The sequence below is a fragment of the Pyxicephalus adspersus genome, chromosome 8 (assembly GCF_032062135.1).
Source record: "Pyxicephalus adspersus chromosome 8, UCB_Pads_2.0, whole genome shotgun sequence".
Lineage (NCBI taxonomy): Eukaryota > Metazoa > Chordata > Amphibia > Anura > Pyxicephalidae > Pyxicephalus > Pyxicephalus adspersus.
In genome coordinates this window covers 56,779,022-56,797,200 of record NC_092865.1, presented here as the reverse complement: position 1 = coordinate 56,797,200, position 18,179 = coordinate 56,779,022, and the positions used below count along the sequence as shown (strand labels likewise).

The 18,179-nt window shown below is 37.6% G+C and overlaps 1 protein-coding gene across 1 annotated transcript in view; it reads right to left on the bottom strand.

The window, feature by feature from the left end:
* SUCLG2 (succinate-CoA ligase GDP-forming subunit beta) overlaps positions 1 to 17,944 on the bottom strand; it is a 100,922-nt gene extending 82,978 nt beyond the window's left edge. Inside the window, exons 1-6 of the mRNA XM_072421213.1 lie at positions 17,902 to 17,944; positions 17,376 to 17,475; positions 15,538 to 15,628; positions 11,815 to 11,967; positions 8,187 to 8,276; positions 4,468 to 4,564 (exon numbers count right to left, since the gene is read on the bottom strand). Coding sequence (XP_072277314.1) covers positions 4,468 to 4,564; positions 8,187 to 8,276; positions 11,815 to 11,967; positions 15,538 to 15,628; positions 17,376 to 17,475; positions 17,902 to 17,944 — 574 coding nt within the window. The remainder of the gene's footprint in view (positions 1 to 4,467; positions 4,565 to 8,186; positions 8,277 to 11,814; positions 11,968 to 15,537; positions 15,629 to 17,375; positions 17,476 to 17,901) is intronic.
* Positions 17,945 to 18,179: the final 235 nt, after the last annotated feature.

Below are 18,179 nucleotides of genomic sequence, written 5' to 3'. Positions count from 1 at the left end.
TTTTTTTTTTTTTTTGATGCGGCGATACCCATGTCAAGCATCCCAGGAGGATCCTGGCTGCTTTTTTTTAGGAAAAAAAAAACACAAGCTTGTATACTACGTGCATCGAGATCGGCACTTTCTTTTCCTCATTTACAGCAGGCTACGTCACCAAATCTTCCGCATACGCAGTATACGCATAGGCAGAAGCCAGGAAACAAAAAAGAAGTTGCCAGTGCCCGATGCGTCCTCCACACTAAGACAAAGGCAAATAACTGGACAGTGTGGGACCCAGGAAACCTCTGAAGGGATCTGCAGAAGTAAAGGTGTTTTTTTTTTTTTTTCTTTGTTGACTTCCACAACATCAGTCGGGACAATACTGATGCAATGTAACTGTAATTCTGGATATTATGGATTCATAAGCCTTTACCCTGTCAATCAACAGCTGGCCAAGCTTAGCCCTAAAAACCTACCCATTTTTGGCTGCAGCACCTGGGAGGGAGAGCACTTGGGACAAAAAATTAGAAGTAGCTGCTGACTCAAAAAAGTAATTGTTTCTTAATCACATCGTATCAGTGCCGACATCATTTGTATGGAATTCCTCTATTACTCAAAAGTATGAAAATATACAGGAAAACGTGACATCCCTGTTTTTTATTCATAATCAAGGTGATAACACAATGGGGTCCTCGGCTCCCACTATTTACTTAAGTGCTATGAGCCAAAAAAAATGATGAAGGAGGAGAAAATCACTTTATGTACTTTGGGGCTTTTGAAAACAGAAAAATATGGAAATATGATCCCTACAGAACTCCAGAGAAACATTCTGAACAAAATCTGATAATTCCTCCAGTGAAAAAAGGACATGAAAGGTCTTCCTGCATCAACCTGGGCTTACTTGGGTACCCAGGTATCTACAGGTAAACTCTATGGTTCTGTGACACTCTTGAAGGGTAAACGGCTTTCCCTATTTTCAGTTCCTTATTCATTTCTCTTACTCTTAAAACAAATATACTCTCATTGGATGGTTTCATTAGCTTTTATTGATTACAGACCACTTATTGCCCAGAATGTCTCCATAACCCTATTCACCAGACACTATCAACAAGACTCAATGCCAGGAGCTTGGTTAAATAGCAAAAAACAGAACAGTGAAAAATTGTTTTTGTTCGTTGATGTTGATGTTTTAAAATTATAAAAAAACACACAAGCTAGTAGTTTAAGGTACACATGCAATTAAAATATGAAATGGAGGTCAAATTGTTGGCAATGTTACTCACATGTTATCTGACACATTAAACTAATTTCCCAACTTTCATTTCATGATCAATAATGCAGAGAATCTAATTTCTTTCCTTTTAATTATTCAGAGATCCAGTACCATGCACCTTTCATTTAAATCACATATTCCCAAGAAATATCCATATCTCCAGTTAAAAAACTGTAATCAAGGCCTTAGTAAACACAAATGGGGAAAAAAATCTGAACCAGGCAAATCCCTTTCAAAGTATCTTTATTGTAGTTAACCTTACAAAAAAAAGGAGTTTCTTTGTGTCTGTGACCTTCTGTATTTAAAATTTTCTAAACATGATAAACATGACTTGAAGGTATAAAATTCTGTCATTCAACAATAAATATGATCTTTGTTATCAGTGGTAGAAATTTTATTGAATTTTTGCTTTTGAAACATTTGTTTGCATTTTACGTAGAATCAATAAATAAAGCTGAAGTAAGCCAAGTACGAAATTAAAATAACCATGAAACACAATTTCTGTGAAACTCCTAAATACAGGGTAATTGTTGTGCCAACGTTGGGCTTTGCCTTTTGTTCAAGGTGATATTTAGCCCCACTTCCTGGTTTTACAATAATGCTACCGAAATTGTCAGATTCCAGACAAGGGTCTGAGGCTGGAGAGGAGAAATATTGCCACAATACCTAGAAGCAAAGCTCTATGGAGACACAAAGGTTCATTCACACATCATTACTTAAAAAATGCTAGTGGCCTGGCTACCTCTACTTGCAATAGTTTCTAAATCCTAGTCTCAGAACAAGCTTAAAGATAGGCAAGGTCAGATAAAGTTCCTATTTACAAACATTCATTCTCAATGCTGTAACAAGGAGGGTTGGGCCATGACCTTAATGCGAAGCTAAAGTTCCACTTTAAAGTTTTGGCATCAGCCAGGTCCATTGTGCAGGAACAGACAGGCATTGTCCCTTCTGCAATTAGTATTCTTACCTGCGTTCATTGCCAGGCATAACCAGCAACATTTAGCAGAAATACAAACTCTTTGGCAGACAAAACAGCTCACTTCCATCTCTGTATTTAGCCATTTGCCTAAAGTTGAACTTGGTAAATTAAAAAACCTGATCTCTACCTTTTCAGGTACCTACAGTGCACTCCACATATCTTGCCTAGTGAGAAAAAGTGTCCCCACAATTTATTCAGCGACAATGCAAAAAAACGGTGTTTCCCAGAACTCACAAAGTAATTTAACGAGCGCTGAATCTGGAGGCTCCTGCATTGTGCAATGTGCCTGTTAGTTATGAAAGTAATACCTTAAGGATTTTAATCTCCCGAAGAAGACTATTTTCTCCTTAGCATGCTGCCAATTCACCTGGCATTGATTAAGTGGCACTGGCCTGCGCAGACAGAATGATTACTACAGTTTGCACAAAAATTGATTTAAAAACTTTGCAAAGAGGGGAAAAAGGGTATTGTCAAGTACACCGGATTGATCTTTGGAGTTTAATATATGGATGTTCTGCACATTAAAAACTACACTTGATACATCAGCCTCGCTAGGAACATTGATAAGTGTTAACATGACATAATGAAAAGTATAAATCACCACGGAATGAGAATCATGCATCTTGTTAGGGAGTCAGATAAATAAATGTTTTTTTTTTTTAAAGATAAACCGGAACTGAGATTTTAAATGAAAATAACTGTTTTTGGCATTTTATGGGTTAAAGGAGTATTTTTGGCTCCACTTTTATTTGATGATGTTTTTTAGTAGAAGCTGAAGCTAATAAACAATAAAATGATAAAAAATAACTACTTGATTATTAATTACTTTCCATTCCATTTTAAAATGCCGAATTCCAACTTCCACTTTTAATTCCAGGGAAACCGCCAACCCAAGTTCCCCTCTACGTTCCGGGAATGAATGAGGTCATGAGCAGGCGTAATCCTGGCCTGACCAATCAAGATGGCCAAACATAATCTACAGCAAGTGAAGAAAGAAGAATATGATAGTGCCCTGAGAGGGAATGGGAATAGGTGAGTATTAAGGTTTAGTTCTGCTTTACCCTGAATTTTAATTATTTAAAATTACAGTCAAAGCAAAAACCAACATAATACTTCTTAAAGTAAGCTTGTGCTTGGATGAAAAGTAGAGATTACACAGGGCTGAGAATTCTTGAGCAGCCAATCACCAGGAGCTTACATGGGGCTGGGGATTCTGTTCCTACCATCATGTGACTGTGTTGGGTAACTGAGCAGCCAATCAACAAGAGCTCACAAAGGGCTGGGGATTCCCTTCCTACCATCATGTGACAGCACTGGGTGACTAAGCAGCCAACCAGGAGCTTAAACAGGGCTGGGAAATCTCTACCTAGCTCAATGTGAAAGCACCGAGGGTGACTAAGCAGACAACCACCAAACAATGATGCCACTAGAGAGAAGGGGGTAGTAAGTCACTTGATTCTCACACCCAGAGGTACCATGTATCTTTCTTGGCTACCAGCAGTCAAATTAGATGGTCAGGGAGTGAAAAAGTGAATATGTACAGCTTTTGACACCATCAAGTAAGTGAAACTGTTTCCCTGCATACGAAAAGCTAATATTTGCTTTAAATTTGGGCAGAGTTCCTGTGCGATCATCAGGAATAATCTCTCCAATAGAAACAGATGAAAAAAAAGGCACCTTTTTGGTACAGCATATAATTGTCAAGACATCAGCAGTTTCTACTTTCATGTCCCCATTAATGAGATTCCTATCACTTCAATGTGGCCATTGAGGACCACAAATAATGGACAGCAATTAAAAAAATGTTTAATAGTACTGTTTAGTAGTGTTAGGGTTTTACACAATTTAAAGAATCCCATTCAATTTTTTTAAGTTATAGCTCATCTCTAAAGCCACAGTTGATCATCTCTACTTGGATTGCAACAAGTTCATATAGGAATGATAGTGTGTCAACAAACTTTTGAATATAGTATAAGTAGCGTCACTTGGAAGCCAAACAACGAAACGTGTCTGGGAGAAGATGAGCTTTTAATGACGAAATAAACAACTCTTAGCAAATACAAAACTTGCATACAAATCAAGATCACTTCATATATACAAATCAAGATCACTTCATATATACGCTGCTTGATATCTTAAAGCAATAACAAAATAATCCAATTTACTGTTGGGTTCAGCCCTCCAAGGAGAGAGATTATGATGATTTGGAAAACACAATTATACAATTGTTTCCTCTCACCTTGTCCTTCCGGAGTCTCACCGAAGGGGTTCACTTCAACCTGAGTGGCATCGACTTTCAGGAAGAGCTCATACAGCTTCTTAATCTGATCGGCAGCCTGCATTTCATTAAACACAATTACACCGCATAGAAAAGGATGAGTCTTATATGAAATATAAAAATTGTTCCATAACACACTTGAAAGCATTACAAATGAGGATTTAAAAAGAGGAAAACGGAGGATAAATTGTACCTCTGATTTAACGCAAGCTTATAAAAAGAGTCATCAACATGATGCGAGACTGCACTGAACTGAATATTAGTTCACAAAATTATATACTGATTAATGTCCTGTTAAATAGTAATGTGATTGCCTGCAAGTTTTAATTAACAAAAAAAACATTTCTTTGATATTAGAAGTGTGTTTTGCTAATCATATAAAAAATCATTTTGTATACTTTTTACCAACAACATCATTGAATGTTCTGTACTTAAATTGCATTCTGATTAGTGCAGAACTTTCTTTAACTTTTGAATAATGACATTTGTGTTGTTGTATGGTTCTCTTTGCAGAAACCCAGATATAACTCAACAACCTGCCTTTTAAATGGCACAGGCAAAACTATATCCAGGGCTCAGTGCCTAATCTAAATCTAGACTGCCACTGGTTTATATTAGACTAACATGGGTCACTGCACCAACATCAAGACCACATTCCATGGGACATGATGCACAAAATCAATAAAACTGACCCTGTCATTGGTAAAACCAATGATTGAGTTTGGGTTGTCTGGTCCTTTTAGCAATACGGTTTTGTTTGTAAATGTAGCCCATGATGTATTCTTAAAGAGTATTATCCGTCATGTACCCTACCTAACCAGTGTTCTCCCCAGACTCATTTTTAGCCGGGCACCACCAGGCACTTTTCAGGTACTACCCAGCTCTTTTTGGGTGGTTACTAAAAGCAGGGTCACAATACAGCTGCCAAGTATCTAAATGAGCTGCATTACAAAAAAAAGGTATATGATTTTTTAAATACATAAATTGTACTAATAAATGTTGTTATATCTGCTCAGAATTCAGCTTTGGTAATTCCAGTTTCCCATGTCTGTGGTGGCAAATTTTGCAATACTACTCACATACTGGATTATTACCCATTCTAAGGGAGAATGGGAGACCTGTCATAAGTAACTTGAACTCAGAAATCTCATCAATACACTCCACAAAAGGTTTATGAAATGCTCAGGTTGTTACATTTTCAAAATATTGATGCATGTACATTTTTTTCTTTTTCATCTCATACTGCTTTACTGCAATGCACAAGTATGGGTGGATACACCCCCTAAAATGTACCTGTGTCTGGTTATGAAGAGTTCATTCTTCTATTACCTAACGAATTGCATTGGATTGTGTGTCCCTGCTTTTCAGTGATTCCTCCAGGCAGCCACTGTGTTTTGCAGGAGTCAATGGAAGATACCCACAGTAAGTAGAACAAACTATCCCATACACAGGATTGCACAATCCCAAGGTAGTTCTGAATCTGTCCTTAAACTTTTATTAAGACAACCCTGTTGCTATGCTACAAAAGTTAAAAGTTGGCAAAAATATATAAGTTTTTTTCTTTTTGAGTGCACTGTTGGTTCATGGGCATCAAAGAAAGAATAAATGAATGCCTAGCTACCATCAGTATCAGCCAAAGAAAGGACAGCTATTACAAAGGAAAAAAGTTTTGCTTTGCTCTGTAATAAACGTGACATATGTGAATATAATAAATCACCCATTAAATGTACAATACGTAATAAACAGCTACTTGGCTTTTTGTGAACAATGAAAATCTCTGTTCTTGTTTTCATAATCCCAAAAGCGGGAAAAAAAAATTTAGAAAAAAAACAAAAAAAACATAGAAAAAGGAAAGTATGAATGCAGGCTGGGGAAAAGAGAAGCACAGCAGCAGCTGTATTTGTCCCCTGGAATGTATCATCCAACTGCTCACTGATTCCAATTGTTTAAGGCTGACTTGTTGGGCATAATAACCTTAAGTTATTGATGTGTTGTGGTTTAAGCACACTCAGGACATGAGATAACAGCCCTCTGATGGAGATGCAGCTCCCAACAAGCCTGCTTCATTAAGACACTGTACACTGCGCTATCTTGACTTGTGTCAATATTGCAAAACAAGCAAACGCTACTTAACCAGCAGGTTATAGTGAAGTGGTAAGTCAACCGATTTAAAAATGTAGTAGTAGGTTTTTTTTTTTTTAGTTTGTGAGAGGTTTGTTAAGTTGGTATAACTGTCTGTGTGATCATCAAGGAAAAACCCTATCACTTTCTGCGTAATCCATAAAATTGCACCAGTCCTTAAAGACTGGAAAAGGTGCTCCCTTTAAAATTTTTACTGCGGTCTTTAATTGGAAGTTTCTCTTTCTGTGTGGTCATCATTAGTACAAGAAGGAAAAATCTCCCTAATGGGGGAAGAAGAAAATATAATAACTTAAAGCTGAAGTCAAAGCAAATATAAAATTCAGAAATAAATGCAACTCTGTTAGTAAGACACTGTTAACTGTTACTTACCTATAAGCATGCGTACATATAACGTGGCCCTGTAACAGCTAGCCCTGTACAAATCCATCGGTCATTGCTGAATTTTATCGGTTGTTTTGATTGTTCTATTACGTGTGTCAGACAACCAAGAAAACAGAAGACAAAGTCACCAGCACTCCAAATTACAGGATTCTTGCTTTTATTGTGAAAGTGCTGTCACTAAATATTGACAAACCAATATTTCGGGGCAATGCAGGGTCCCTGGCTTTTTAACATGTTGCAACAGTGTTTTTACATTGATGCAATAATCCTGTACTTTGGACTGCTGGTGACTTTGTCTTCTGTTTCCATGAGTTCTATATGGCACAATCTGTGGTTGTTACTTCAGGCCTCTTTCTCTATTACAAGGCATGTTTGCTATAGGGAGTGCATTCCTATCACAGTTAGAAAACAAATTGTAATAGAAATCAAATAAGAGACAGTATTTGTATGAATATTTTGTTTTACATGTTGGTAACATATCTGTTGTATCATTCAATATTTTAATCATGGAATAATCACTTGTTCATTTTAACCTAGATCAATCTATTCATATGTGTGACCACCTTAGGATATGTGTTCCCCAGAAAATAAGACCTACCCCGAAAGTAAGCCCTAGCATGCTAATCATGCAAGGGTGAAATATAAGCCCTCCCCCGAAAGTAAGCTCTATTGACTTCTTCGGAGGGTACAGTCACGTGGTACATGGAGGGATACCAAAAGGAAGGAGAGAGCAGAGAGAGAACAGGAGATTTTCAATGCACTGGAACAAGGGGTGAAGAAATCTCAGGGTTAATTAACTTACGGTACTAATAAGAGGTTGGTGGAATCTTAATTTTTTTTTTTTTTTTTGCTATATTTTTTTTTAGATTTTTGTTGGTTAGGGTTTGTGGTCAACAAAGCTTTGGAAGTTTTGTTTCTGTGTCTGCATGTTACTCTATGAGTCAAACGTTTGCCAGCACATTTTCTTGTTATGTTGCACTTGTTTGCTTATGAAGCTATGTTTTTTTGTACATGAATAAATATAGATTTTTTTTGTACATGAGAAAAATAAGACATCCCCTGAAAAAAGGCCCTAATGCGATTTTCAGTCTTATTTTCAGGGAAACGTGGTAAATAAATCTCAGCTGACGCCTCTCAATTTTCTCCATCTTCCTTACCTGCTGCTGAAGAGGTCCTTTAAATCCCAAATTGTCTGCCATCTTCAATGCCTGACTGTCTTGTATTCCCTCAAATATGTCTATTTCCTCCTTTTAATACAAAAAGAAAGACAAAGGGAAAGAAAGATTAAGCCAGACAAGAAAGATAGTTTTGCAAAAAAAAATATTTAAGTCAGCTATAAATGAAAAATTAATATGCACCCTAGTGTCAAGATTTCAAAGTTGAAACAGGTGCCTGAAGGGTACATTATAATTATGTCACCAGGCTTTGAAGGAAGTCCTTCCACAACAAGACGGTGGCACAGCGACAAGACAATCTGACACCGCTTTTCACTTCTAATTACTGGGCAGATGGCTTTGACAAACATTAAGCTGCTAATTTTTCTGACAGGCTCCGGAATCTTATTGCTGTGCTGATGCCACGACCCAGCCGTGTTATTACAAAATATGCTTTGGGGAGAGGTCTTTGTTTTGGCTTTGAAAAACATTAATTGTTACATCTCAATCCAAGAAAAATGTGTTCGAAGGGGCAATCTGTAAACTAGAAATGAACTGATGAAATGTGGCCACAGGGTCTGGAACGGAGCACATCTGATCATCCAATCGATTTTCAAAGTACAGCTAAAGGACCAGAATTCCAAGGGGTGAATGGCACATTTCAGTCAAAATGGAATATTAAAGTTCCAGTACTGTCAAAACTTTTTTTTGTAATTGTAATATATTGTATTGCTTACCAGTCCTTAAACTCAGTGTGTTTTCTATTCTCAGGCATTCATTATTGTTTTCACCTGGTAATCCTGTGAATAGTACACTTCCTGTCCCTGGGTGGCCACACATTGCTTCATTGTATTTTTGGAAGTAGCCATGGTTGCCACTAAACTTTACACGTCTCCCTTTGTTCATAAATAATACATGAGAGATGACGAGATTAGTAGTGTGCACAAGAAGCCTAATGTTTTAGCTTCTTTTTCATGTCACAGGATGTACCGTTGACATTTCTGTGAAAATCAATAGACATTTTCATTTTTTCATGACATTAAAAACTAGCTTAAAATTAACACTACTATGAAATAAATCATCTTTAAAGGATAAATCTTGGGCTGCCATTTTCATGCACCAGTGGTGTGGCTCTGCTGGCTGCACAGGCTCTAATATTTTCTTGATATAATTTGCCAGGGACGGCACACTCTTGGGGTTTTACTTTGCAGTAGCTTGCATTATTTGTTTACTCATTGGTTAATTATTTTTATGCTTTCACAAACAGAGAAGAAGCTGCTGAGCACAAAGTCAGGTGAACCAGATTTTACAGTTGTAAATAAAAATGATTGTTTCCAGTGACAACCGAATGAACGATCATTGAACTAAAGTGTCCTGTACTCAAAAGGAGAACAGGAAAAACAGTACTGCCTCCACCGCAATATAGTCAGTTTGTTGTGAGAGGATTCCCTCTTTCTCCAATATCCTAAATGGAGTCCAACCCATAGGATCAAAAAATGTGTATAAAAGAAAAAATGGAGCAGCCAGGGTTTACAGGTAAACAGTCTTTGGCCCACTCCTATTGGTAGGGTATGGGACCTTGTGCCATACATATTACATTTTTTAGAGCATTTTAGAGGAGAAAAATTAGTAATTGGTCTTAGTTCCTGACGCATTTAACCATTTAGGCTTCCTCGGGTGGTAGAGACGCATAGCACAAGATATCAACCTGTGTGTTTGAACTTTTTGGTTAGAGAAGCCAGAAAAATAACTTTCAATAGGTGTACCTGGGACACAGGAGGAAGTGGGTATTGTAGCTAATAGCAGGGATCCAGCTGGATGTCATGATTTGCAATAAAGATCCAAGCTGGGTATGTGTTCTGCAGGCCTCTAATATAATAAAAAAATATTTGTAGTCTGAATGCTTGATATGTACTAAAACAAAACATTTCAGCAGCTCAAAAATTGACCCCGTTACCAAAATAGAAGTAATTTTGTGTTTAAAACCTAATGTATTCCAATCCTATAGATGTGGCAACTGAACTGCCATGAAACACAATGATGGTAAATTTTAATTATCTTGGACATATAAATACAGTTTAATGAAAAGAATCTCAGCCATTTGCTTCTCTAGTTGAGTGCCTCTTCTTTTTTTGGAAACCCACTAAGTCTCCCCAATAGGAAGTAGTCTTTATTGACCCATCATGGCGGATTACCTAATAGTGTTGTGGGACTGCAGTGCCAATGATAGCTTGTAACTACAGTAGAAAATCTATCATGTCCGCTTACCAAAATCAAGCCTCTACACAAGGCTTAAATATGCCTATAGATAACAAATAATCTTAACCACAGAACCAGTCTATATGCCCATAGACTGCACTAACCCATAATAGACATTCCCAGTTTAGTCTCCATCTTCAGCCGACTGTAAAAGGTGGGGATGAAGGTTTTTTTTTAATTATTATTGTGTCCCAGACACAAAAATGTTACCATTCATTTGTCCTGCTAACCCCAGAAAGTAAGACAGAAAGGGGAACGAAAACTTAGGTGACAATATTTACCAAGCATGTTGCAATTTACCAGACAAAAGCAGCCACTGCATCCAAGGACTAGTAGTCGCAGGATATTACATTTTTTGCTCTTGGGTTTCGGTAAGCATTATGGAATGGACTTAGTATTGCGCTATACAATGGATACAAAATCCTGGCAGGTGGCATGGGTCAGCAGGCTGCCGTACATAGGTTCCCAAACACAAAAATCTGTTGAAATGTCTGGTGACAAAGCTGGTGATTTCTAGTGTCCCTATTTTAACTATGGACAACTGAAACAGTATAACCCCATCAGGATTACGACAAGATGAAAAAAAAGGTTTCCAATAAAATACAAAACTGTGTTCTTAAAACAAACATTATCCACATTACACTGATGAATTCAAGAAAGAAAATTAAAAACTCATTGCACAAATAAGAATTAAGAGAGCAAATTACAGCCTAAAAGAACTTTATGCAAGTAAGAATAAATTACTCTATAATTTTCGGATATACCTGAGCTATAAATCAGCAGCTCTGGGTGCACAAGGGAAGAACAGCAGCATGATCTGTGAGTCACCATTCTTTATGCTAAAATGAAAAATAAGCCCTTTTTCTGGGATTTGGCATGAAGGGGTGGTATATAAAAGGTTTCTCTTTCAATGAGTATGTATAATATTATTTCATAATATTATATTCATTGGAAAAAATATTAAGTTTTTAAAGTATTTTTTTAAAATGTATCACTTGTTGCAGACAGCTGGTGGAGAAAAAGTGCAAGCCTTTCCCTTTCTAAAAAGATTTCCTTCCTTAGTAGATATTTTAATTACAGCCATGGCACTAAAATACATCTCAATATTTCAGAGGAGGAATATATCCCCTCTTCACTTAGCTAGGAAGGTAGTCAGGCTATGATTAACATTCAGGCAGTGGTGGAATAAGAAAGCCTTGTGTAATCTATAAACTAAGTGTCATAGACACACTCTGTATTAGATGTATGTATGTTACAGATTACATAAAATAAAAAAAATTAGTTTACATTGATAATATAAAAAGTTAGTTTTCCATTAAAATGTACAAGATACAAACCTGTTCTGTGTGCAAGATCAAATATGAGAACTTACCTTAAAAATAAGTTCGGGGGTTTTCTCAGCCACCTCTTCTATGTCCACTCCTCCCTGAGGACTGCCAACAAGCACAGGTCCATTGCATGCCCGGTCCATCAATATGGCAAAATAGGTTTCTCTAGAGATATCCAGCGCTTCTGCTACCATTACCTAAAGGCAAGTTAGAGAATAGTTAGAACTATTCCTCCCTGAAAGCAGTGATTGATGGCTTAGAAACCAATTAACCATGGAAAAAGCTTAGGAAGGCATTGCTAGGTTTAAGTCTTTAAGTCAACAAAATATTTTCAGGGCACATTGGGGTAGTATGAAAGAAAAATTAGGGCAAGATAGACAAGTGTTCCTACTATAAATAACTGTATTTGGCCATCTCAATAAAATGCTGATGCCTCAAGGCAGACCTAATCCACGTAGCTGTCCGTGCCTGCTGCACACAATATTGGGAGGAGGGGGAAATTTAGGCATTGCCACAAGGTATGGTTCAACTATGGCCAAGCAATCACTCTACATTCACATCTACATGACATAACACTACTATACCCTGGGCTGTACTACCAGATCAGCACTCTTATATGTACGTATAACACATTTCTTCTATTAGTAAGGGGAATTAGCAAGGGGAATGTTGACTACAGATATATTAGAGGTCTTTGACCCACTTTTATGTACAGAATATGGTCTACCAGCAGTGAAAGGTTAACTCGTAATTATTTTTAAAGAATGGGTACAATTACAGTAAAAGAGAGATATGGCATTTGTTAGTTCTCCCTACATCCTAAAAAATACATATTGTCTGGTTGTGTTTGCCATCACTACTTTTTCAATCGCAAACCTAGACAAATGTTAGAATGCGCTATCTTTATACTCATTTCAGGACAGTGACAAAGTTTTGAAGGTGAACTAAAGCTCCACTTTAGATAACATGGTCGGGCAGGTCATGGCAGAGAGTAATAAGAGAGTGCACTAATCTCTCCTACCTGCCTGATCCATGTGGGTTTCAGGCACAAAGCTGAGCTGTGCATGTGCAGCATCAACTTAGATTGTTAAGATACGCGGCTTTCCCAGCATCCTCTGCGTGTGCTGGGAAAAAATCTTCTGCATGACTGTGTGGGACTTACACCATCCCAGCCAAGCCAAACAAGATGACCAAAGATGGCAAGGACCATGTGAAGAAAGAAGAATTTGGTGGCACCCTAAACCATGGCTTCTTTTCCGATAATGGCTACCTGTGGCTGCTAGCTGCTTCTCCACTTTAAGACTAAATGCCCCTGTAGGGACACTTTAATTGCAACAGGCACCGACCACCAAAATTAGGAAGTGATGTGGGCATAGCATGGAGCACACTCCTACACTACGCACTAGAAAGTGGCGAAAGAACCTCACCGAGGCATGGAAAAACCATTTCACACAATTAATAGGAGCTTTTGGTTTACCCATACTTTAAAATAAATTACCAAATAGACAAACAGGGTGAAGTGAGAGAGAAAATGTTTTCTATTTAAACTGCCTGGAGTTCCTCTTTAAATTGGTTGCAAAAGGAAAGATTGTTGTCCCTGCATTCCTTTATCTGGTCCCTAGAGAACAAGTGGGACACTTTATTTCATTTATCGAGCTACAACGCGTCAAGCTTTTCGTTTTGCGATCCAAACATTTAAGCATGGAGCCTCTGAAACATGCTAATTTTATCCTAATGAATCGACATTCCCTGTGTTCTATATTAGGGCGCAGAGGTGCAGTTAAACACAGATAATGAGGCCGGCTTTACCATTACTTGATGCCTTTTGTTTTCCCCATTTTAAAAGAAATGACTTTCCTACAGTAGTGGGAACATGGACATCTGCCAAAAGCCAGGAGAGAGGCTTTTTAATTGCCTGCGTCTTGCAATTTTGCCGAAGTATTTTGTGCGCTGCTAAAGGGGTAACGGCGATCTGTTTGGCAGTCGTCAGGCTGAATTTTACTTTTTCTGTGAAAAACGTAATTAGAGCAGATCAAAAGCGATACCGTTAGAAGATGCTTAAAACTAAATATACCACGAAAAACAGATGCTTAGTTTTCTGTGCAAGACGCAGTAGGCCTTATTTATCAAAGCGTCTTTTAGAACTAAGCGTGCTTTTAAATACTTCAACTCCTCCAACATATCTGGGCCAATGATGAAAACTGCATAACCCCTCACCTTTCTTTGTCTGATTTAAGATGATTTTAAGTTAAAACTTAAGAAAACATTCCTGGAATCCCATCAAATACCTAAGCTTCATAAATCACCTAATTCTCCGGTAGAGTTGAGCAAAAAACAGGCATAACCTAAAGTGAACCAGCTTGTATGTAGTGCAGATATCTAAAGGTGCGTGTGAATAGATTTAGAAATTATCAAATGTGTTCTGCTAGCCTCAAATCCTGGACCATTATTTCCTGTGGTAAAAGCAAGGAGTTTTGCCCACTCTTGCTTCCTGCATATACCTACTTTTCAGTAACAGACTCCATTACCTTAATAGGCCTATATGTGTGAGAGGAAATAGTCAACACAAGAGGGAAGATCTGAAGAATAGGACAGGAAGAGATTTGAAGGTAAAGGTGAGGAGATTACTAAATGGTTATCAGATCCTTAGGTGCCTGAATTTTATTAAACTTGTGCCAAAGTAAATTAATAAAATAAATACTTTTTAACCACTTAATAAGGTGGATGCTAGATATCCGCACCCCCATCCTGGGGTATGAACATAGTATCCTTAATCCAATCTCTGACTGGGTTAAATTAGGCCTAAAATTTAGGACACCCCCACCTTTATATTTTTCCTTTTCTATTAACCATTTTAGATGTTATTGGGAATCCATCCAGTTTCGGGTGTTCAGCCAGTAAGAGAAATTGGATCCATGAGCCAATTAAAACACTGATGACTGTAATGATGTCATCATCATTGCTTTGATTGGTTCAGCCAATCAATCATGAGGGCAGGCGAGGACATCTGTCACCGACTGCCCCAGCAAAACCCAATGACAAGTCCTGTCCCCATGTGGCGAGATCAGACGTCACACTGCATTATTCAAAACAGCTACAAATGCCTGCACAAACCAGGTGTTATTTGCCTGAAAACACACACCTGGGTTATTGACTGTAGGTGCCCATATGGAGTAAACTCTGCATTTTTGTTTTTTTACTGGTAGTCTAAACATAGCCTTAAGCAACACGGTTTTCTTGAATCTCTCAACCCTACTCAGGTTAATCTTTCCTTTCCATTGTTCTTTGCATATTCATATTTATTACACGTAATCCTTGTTTACCAATTTACCTGTTTACTGACTGCCTGAACTTATAATCGCTTCTTCTGATTAGTATACTGTACAAAACTTTACAGTGTACATACACACCATGACGCCTCTTCAGTCTTCTAGCCTCCCTCTGTCTTGCTCCTTTGCGATCCTCTACGATCCCCGGTCTGCAGGCTGTCAGTGAGCTTGTCACTGACAGGCAGTGCACGATTGCAGCGCTACAGACCAGCTCTATCCTATGCTTCTCCCTTAACAACAAATTTTCTCAATGACCAGGTCATAGGAACCGAACCTGGCCATTAAGCGGGGAGCATTTGTACAGATACACACATGTCCTTACAGGGTTGCAAGATTTTTTCTTTTTAGGTTGGGAGGTAAGGTGGAGGTGGGGAATATGTTATAAACAGTGGTAGATGTCACAATAATATAATTGACCCAAATTACATCAAAACTTACCTTATTAACTTTAACACCACCTGTAGCAGTTTGTTTTGTTGTCAGATTATAGCCAATCATTTGTTTTGTGAGAGCTCCCACCTTTTCTGGACTGTAAGACAATTAAAACAAACAGATTAGACACACACATTTTATGAGTAAAATATATCTTTTATATATGTGACACGGTTGGGCAGCCATGTACAACTCTTGATCATCAAAATGCTCCAAGGTCCTCTGATCTCATCAAACATGCAGAGAATACCTGCTCCCAATAAACTTTGACTCTCCAATGGATGTAAATGCCTTCAAAATGAACTGTATACAGTAATGCCATAACAGGATAAAAATCCTTTAACATCTTGAAATCCCCTACAGCATGAAGCAATAAAGGAAAGATCTTTAACAGCATTTAACAAGTGGATACCTTAAACTTATATTATCCACCATTCTAACGATAAAATATGGCATTACCTGGGGTAGAAAAGTAGAGAGGAGACTTTAAGCGAGCATTTCTGATATGAATATGTAAATATGTTTCCCCACACCAAGCAGACATTTGGGTAAATTAAAGCTTTTAGGCAAGACCTGTGAATTCCACATCCAAGCAGACCTGACTTGTAAATAGCCATTTATAACCTTCACTTATTAGCCTCAAAAGAAATAGTTCTGAACAAAGAAATTATACTGTGGTTGATGGCACTATATTTTCTTTTTCGATGTTGAAAATTGTTAGAAATTGAAAAGACTGAACTTTAAGAATGTGTCTTGTTTTTTTTTTTAAACTGCCTAATGTAAGTAGTGCACGTAAATTCTTGAGGATGAAAGCAATTTACTGCAGAGCATTGCAATGATTAAGATTTTCTTAAAATCCAAAAATTGAATGGCAAGAAAAAAAGAAAAGGAAATTGTCTATTAGATATGAGGAAAATGTAAAAAAAAACTAAACACTTAATGATCATGTAGATTTCTTGATGCATGAAAAAGTAAAGGTTGTCAAGCAAAAGGAAAGTATGAAATTAAAAAAATATTTGGAGATACTGTGCATGTCTTGAGAAGTAGAAAGCAAAATTTTGCAAAATTCTTGCTTTATTTTTCATGGTACCATTGGTTTGGATATGTGCTGTGGAGTTCATTCAGTAAAGTAGAAGTAATGTAAAGTGAACATTTACTTTACAAAGGTTACCCATGTGTAAGGAAACTTTAAAAAAATGTGATTAGATGATTAAAGTCAGCACTCTCAGTCATATGAATTTGGCCTGGCTTCAACACATTTAATGGCCTTTGGTCATCAAAGTGGCAATCAAGTGCATAGGTTGTAGGTTTATGTAGGTTCAAGGTACTCACAGACATTGGATGGAAAACACAAACAATACATCATTGTTACTTTGAACGACTTTAACATTTATGGCAGCACCAATTTCATGTTTTGCCTTGTGGATATCCACAGCACCAACTGTGATTGATATTCTTCCCAAGATCTCCTGGCCAGGTGTCTTTATACAGCCTACAGACAAGTGGTTGTTTACTGATTTAACTACTAATGGCCAAGCTGGGACAACAACTAATTTACATTAAAATACACCTTAGTGCATCTAGCAGGATCAAACATCTGCAAGCCGCTCTTTATTCCAAGGATACAAGAAAAGGCTGTGAGCTGGCTCTCCATGCACTGCTGGGGATTACCTTCTATGAGTGCAAGTACAGCTAATGTCCTTCAACGTTACGGGCATGGTACAGTATACCAGTTTACTACTTTGGAGATCTTGAAACTAATGCTGTAATGGAAACAAGACAAAAAACATATTTCAAAGTGCTGGTACCCAATACCTCCATATTCTAAAATGATAAAAACTTACTCTTTTGTTAAATGGACTCCACCTTTTAGGCCACTGTCAAATACTCCTTTACCTCTTCCTCCAGCCAAGATTTGTGCTTTCAGGACAATTTCCCGTGCCTCTGCAGATAACAATAAAAAAAAAAAAAAACAATTGGTAAAATATTACACTTTAGCACATGTAATAAACAAATACAACTAAAATAAATGTGGGAATAAAAGAGTCAGTCCACAAAAGCGATGTTTAAGCTATAGGTTGAGGCTAGTGAACCCCTTTTACATCATGAATGGAGGCAATGTTTTGGTGTACTCTGCCACACCCACTACTAAATTTCCCATTTACAATAGAAGCTTGGAAAGAGTGGGAAACCTAACAATAGCCACAGCAGGCGTGAAGATCCACTCTGCACCACAGATCCCACTAAACTAACAACACCCCCATATATTCAATTTTTTTTCTAAACCAGATTTCTCTGCCACCTGTCTTTCATTTATCCCCCCTCCCCCCTTTGTTTTTTCTGTTAAACCACCTATGTTGATTTTACTACCAAGGAACTGCCAAGGTACAAGCCCACAAACCTTGTAGGACATTTGTCAAACATAATGAACTATTCGAGAAAAATGCACATCTCGCGTTCCATGTAAAATAAACCTTCACCGATAAGCTGAGACCCTTATTAAATAAATGTTAGACCTGCCGTTGCAATCGATATATTGACTCAATAGCACCGACTAACGACAGAACTTCTTGCCTCAAGGGCAACAGAACAAGAAGTAATTTTATTTCTGAGTTCTATTCCCAGCTCCGATTAGATTTTTTTTCCTT